Source organism: Spermophilus citellus (assembly GCF_964194105.1).
Source record: "Spermophilus citellus genome assembly, chromosome: 1".
NCBI classification, from domain to species: domain Eukaryota; kingdom Metazoa; phylum Chordata; class Mammalia; order Rodentia; family Sciuridae; genus Spermophilus; species Spermophilus citellus.
This window is the reverse complement of record NC_138182.1, coordinates 177,949,317-177,955,316: the sequence shown is the minus strand read 5'-3', so window position 1 is coordinate 177,955,316 and position 6,000 is coordinate 177,949,317. Positions and strand designations below refer to the sequence as shown.

The 6,000-nt window shown below is 35.6% G+C and overlaps 1 protein-coding gene across 1 annotated transcript in view; it reads left to right on the top strand.

Moving 5' to 3' along the window:
- FBN2 (fibrillin 2) overlaps positions 1-6,000 on the top strand; it is a 214,492-nt gene that overhangs the window by 104,289 nt on the left and 104,203 nt on the right. Inside the window, exons 9-11 of the mRNA XM_081281769.1 lie at positions 1,010-1,162; positions 2,565-2,798; positions 3,738-3,875. Of these exons, the coding sequence (XP_081137895.1) occupies positions 1,010-1,162; positions 2,565-2,798; positions 3,738-3,875 (525 nt within the window). The remainder of the gene's footprint in view (positions 1-1,009; positions 1,163-2,564; positions 2,799-3,737; positions 3,876-6,000) is intronic.

The window sequence follows — 6,000 nt, the reverse complement described above, 5'->3', positions numbered from 1 at the left end:
ACTGTCTGAAATGTGAAGGTCAGAAACTGGGGAAGTCCCCAAGACTATCTTCCCTCATACCCCACAGCCATGCAAGTTTCCATTGACTCTGCCTTCAGTGAGGTCCACCATCTGCTCACTTCAGCATGTTCTTTGAGACTACCCTCATCACAATCACCATCGTCTCTCACCTGAATATCTACACTGTGATCTTCATTAGTTTTCTTGCTCTCACTACAGCCAGTTCTCATAGCAGCCAGAGATCTTCTTAAAAATATCAACCAGTACTTTTCTCTATTGAAACTATTCAAAAACTCTCATAACACTCCATTAAAATCCAAAAGACATTCCCTAATGGCTGCAGAACTGTGAGAGCCTCTCTGAGCTGTTCCTTCCACTCTCCTTTGTGCATGCTCTTCTCTAGTCATATTTGACCTCTTGTTCTTCACATACTTGAAACTCAGCCTATTCTTGATGAGCCACTTTTCCTTCACATACCTTCATGGCTTTTGCCCTCATTTGAGTCAAGTCTCTGCTCAGATGTTCTGTCTCCAGCTGCTTCTGACCAGCCTTTCTAAATCAACACATGTATCAGTCAGGTGTTGCTGCAAAACAAACAGCTAACTGCAAAATCTCAGTGGCAGACAGCAGGACTGATTTCACAATTCATCTGGGGATTGGGATTGGGATTGGGTGATTGCTTCCCTTCAAGCTCTAGATCTGTCTGAGTTTGACTTCTCACTGTGGTTTGCCTTCGTCTTTGCCCAACAACTTTCACTTTTGTATTCCTGAAATAGGCCATAGAATAGGTGCTCAATGAATGTTTGCTGAATAATGAGTAAATCAATGCATAAATATATAGAAATTAAGAGAAGGAAGCTTCCGCATGAATACTACAATAGAGGTTAAGAGAAATCAAGTAAAATAGTAATAATGAATAGTTCACTTCATCTACACTCTCCTAATGTGTGAAATGTTAAGAATCTGAAGTAATTCTGCCATATCTTTTATTTTTATTGCATATATTCAGATCAGAGAACAGGCACATGTTTCTCGGGCCTGGTGAATGGTCGCTGTGCACAAGAACTCCCAGGCAGGATGACAAAAACGCAGTGCTGCTGTGAGCCCGGCCGATGCTGGGGCATGGGAACCATCCCTGAAGCCTGTCCTGTCAGAGGTTCTGGTGAGTGGAGGGCCACTGGCCTCCTTAGGACGGATGGTGTTAGGAGAATCAGGAAGAGTGATGGGCTGGGCTCTTGTCTTTAAGGTCAATTTCTGCTTCTATTCACATCTTCAGTGACTTGGATGTTTGTGTTGGATCAGTTTTGATCATTCCCAGTTTAGTAATATCAGACAAATTTCTGAAAACTGACTTGTTTTGTGCAGATATGTTTTAAAAAATTATTTTGAATGTCAGTAGTTCAATTTGGCTTTCAATCTCCTGATCTTTAGTTTCAGATCTTTAATGTCTTTGAATAACAAGATTTTACCTTCATTTATATTTTCTTTCAGGAATACCAGCCTTTTGTATCCCAGTCCTTGAAAATATTTTCTTTCCTAACTCATGACCTTTAAAATAATCTCTCCTTCACTTTGCTATATTAACTGCCTTATAAATGAGTCTGTATTGGAAAATCACCTTAGAACGAATGAGAAGTAGTTCCTCTTATTATACATAACATGAGCAGTAAAGGACAGTTAATGTTTATCACAAAATATATATTGATATGTTATCTTTTTCATATTGAATTATAAAATCATGAAAAATAAAAATTTTTGAAATATAAAGGTATAACCTCTATATGCTATTATGGAAAAAATATCAAGACACATTCTTCATTCTTTCAAAATCACTAAGACATAAAACCCAAATCTATTCCTCAAAGTGGGGTGGGGTTGGAATCAAAGTTAATGTCTAGTAATACATTTTGGAATTTTATAGCTCCTTTAGTAATACATAATTAATAATTCTTATTTATTCTAATCTAGTGTTTAAATTCTCTGAATAGTTACGGAAATAAGATGGTTGCTATATTCCTGGCCTCTCTTCACTCAACTTTCACACTTGTACACTAAGTAGCAGATTTTAATACTTATTAAATATTGTCTACAGTTAAGATCCATATTATAAAAAATATTATTCTGGAGCCATATTAAAACTTAATCCCCTAAAGAAGAAAAGAGTCAGGAAAAAAAGTATAGGTGTAATACTGATGAGTATTCAAGTAAAACCAAACACTTAAAACTTTAGTTTTCACCTGTTCAAGTAGATTTCTTGCATTCATAGTCGTGTCTGGAATTTTATGAGTTGTACTTAGAGGCATAAAATAAAAATACACATATAAATGATTCTTTGTGTAACTTACATAGTTAAAATTATGTGGCATAGAGGTTTTGAATAGTTTCTGAAACACCTAAACCGTTTCTCTGCTACAGACACCTACTAAAAACATTTATGAAGATCATAACCTCTTGATTCATATTGTATAGAATAGTAAACTAAAATGATCGATTCCAACATGCCAACTGCATTTATTACGTAGAAAGACATCCATTGTGTTTCACTAAACTTTCTTTTCTTCTAGAGGAATTTCGCAGACTTTGCATGGATGGACTTCCAATGGGAGGGATTCCAGGGAGTGCTGGAGCCAGACCTGGAGGCACTGGGGGGAATGGCTTTGTCCCAAATGGCAATGGCAATGGCTATGGCCCAGGAGGGACAGGCTTCCTTCCGATTCCTGGAGGCAATGGCTTTTCTCCTGGCGTTGGGGGAGCTGGTGTTGGAGCCGGGGGACAGGGTCCCATCATCACTGGACTAAGTAAGTCGTCATGTTTCCTGTGGATCCTTTAGTTTTCTACCTCGTGTATTATTATACTATCTAACATATATTTTATTTTTCAAAAGTGTGAGTTGTGTGTGTGTTTGTGCGTAAACTCACTTCAGGGTCTAAAATATAGTGATACTAAATTTAGGAAACTGTAGTAAAAAATATTATTCTGTGTTGTAAACTTTCAATTTAATTGGGAAAAATATGTGTGATCTAGGTTCCCTGAAAATATAAACCAGAGCCCTGTAATTCTCTGATCTAAATGATATGACCAAAAACCATGTTTTTGTTCCAGTGTATTTCATTTGGCCTATTTCAGCTGCCCTATTCATGCACTCCTTGAATTATTTTTCAAAACCATTTCTCAACTGAGATAAACTAAGTCCTGCTCTGTGCCTAATCCAAATATTGTAATACACATATTTGCCTTTCCCTCGCCCTTTTATTGTTAAATTGCTTAAGAAATCGAGAACATGAGCGTCAGACCAGAATTGGCATTCATGTACTTGACATTTAAGATCACTCTCTTTAAAAGCACTGCTCTTGCTAATAATATTTAATGATGTCCCACGGTGTTATGTTTATTCTTTTTGGCATACTGCCTGTTTACTATATCTAAGTATTCAGCAGACTTCCAGAAAGAAATGGAAAGCACTCAAATGTATGGTAGAACATTCTTGAAATTTTAAAAAGACATCATTATGGGCAGAGTTTCCAGATGTGTAACTTAACAAATCCAAGTTGCAGCCATGTGTCTCAAAAGAGTATGATTTTTTTTAGATTCTCCACATTAAAATTGAATAAAACATAGAATAATGTGGGCTTTTCATATGTATTTGACTAATTTACTATTAATAACATTTTAGAAGTCCACTCTAAGTACTCCATGTCATAATGATTAAATATTACTTGTGCTTCAATTTTCCATAGCAATTCTGAACCAGACAATAGATATCTGTAAGCACCATGCTAATCTTTGTTTAAATGGACGCTGCATACCTACTGTTTCTAGCTACCGGTGTGAATGCAACATGGGCTATAAGCAGGATGCAAATGGGGACTGCATAGGTAAGTTCATGATTCTTCTAATTTTTTTAGTTTTCAGTAGCTGTTGGGCTCTAAGAAGTTGGACTGAATATGACTAAAAAAAAAAAAAAAAAAGCCTTTTGAAGCCAAGCTCATTTCCAAGTTATGTCTCCTGCATGCTGGCTCTTCCATGTGCCCATCTCCCTTAATCTACTAGGTGGCTTTAAGAATTTCTTACCCCTTCAGCTCTCAAATGTGATTTCTATCTCTGATTCTCCCGTTACTTCCTTCTGAGAATTGCTTAAAAACAAAAAGGTATCTACATAAGAATGAATATATTTTGAAAACAGAATCCATTCTTAAGACACAACAAGATGATGGGCTACTAAAATCTGATGCTCAGGTATTTTAATATTAAGCCCATTAAACTCTCAAAAATTATTGTTTATAATCTACTGATAATTACTTTGTTAGCAATAAAAGATGAAAATTTTAAACATTTATTTATTCATTTAAAAGTAACAATGATATACTCCTTGCATGCTAAAATAAGTAACATTTTTATGAAAAACTAGATTTTCTACAACAAAAAGAATAGAAATGAATGTCATTGTTTGTTTCTGTAAATCTGTTCAGTAACTGTATTCATAGAACCCAGCTGAATTTGAATATCTGCATCTGTATTTAATCTGTTGAGATTTTGGTTGAAGAATACACTGAAATCCATCTGCAGATATGTATTTGGAAAACAGGAAGAGTATCTCCTAGATTTTTCAAATAACTGAGAATTCTGGGATAATACACTAAAAATCTAAAAGGAGGTACTCGTAAATCTTATTTTTCAATTTATAATCTGAAACCATATTAATGAATGTTATATTAAGTCCATTGGTCCGTCTTGTGCTTTGAATGGATTTTTGTAACATGCAGTGGTCATTGGATATATTGATTAACTGTATAATACATATTTCTATATTCAATATTGAAAAAACACATGCGATAATATCACAGACTCATTAGAAATGCTTTTATGTGTTGAGAAACTGCCAAGAACACATAGTAAATAAATACTCTAATTATTTCACTTTTAAGGTTGAATTTTAACTTTAGCATCAAATAGAACACTCTTTTCCATAAAGTGACGGCCTCATTTTGTGATTTTTAAAAAGATGCCAAATTCACAAGTCTGAATAACTATAATTTATATGTCAGTTATTCTTCAAGTAAAAATAGTACTCTGTGGAAACCCTTCTAATTTAGCACACAATGCAAACAGATGCTCAATTTTTTTTCCTTGAGATTCTCATGGTGCTTAAGTCAGCACGTATAAAGTGTAATACTGATTTTATCACAGAGATCATTTTTGAACGTGTATTCCTGTGCCAAGATTTAATGTAACTAGTTTTCCCTGATTCGTTCATGATCTTCTTAACTGAAAATATGTTTTTCCTAATTCACTCTGAGTTCTTGGTGGTGATTATGGGGATGCATTGGTGCTGCTGCCTTAATTTGTGCTGGGGCAACCCATTGCCTTTGCACTATCAGTGCACTCATAAACTGACTCATACAGCAGCAGCCTAGCAAGAAGGAGGTGGTGAGAAACATCTAATCCTGCAGCAGGGTCTGCAGTCGTCAGGGGTTACATTGTTATCCTGGTAGAATAATTCCACCCAACAGAATAAAAAAGAATAAAAAATAAATTTTAAAAATCCATCTAGTATTCTCTTTTTCCCTTCTTGAGTTATGAACCAGTTAAGAAATGGGCAAAGCTCATTCCATATGGAGTTCTAAAGACTGTAAAAGTGATAGCTCCAACTCCTTAGGTTCTCAGTTTGAACTTGCTTAGTTTGAAGTCTTGAAGAAGTTGATTGTGATTCCTGCAGGTAGCCCACGTTGCAGACACCAATCAAAGTTGTCACTGATTCTCCCATCTTTAGACCCATGCCATCTATAACTTCTCCAAGAGCCTTGGTTTCTTCAAGTGGAATTTGGGTCCCTAAATGTCCCTCCTTGAATATTTGCTCAAGTTTTCCCAGCCCATGTACCCAGGTGTTGAAGAATAGAGGGATCATATTACCCTTAATGTGGTCTATCCTGGTAAATGTTTCATTTCCAATTGTTGAATTAGCGTTTTCAAGTCCTCTTAATCTGTCCTCATTGATATTTT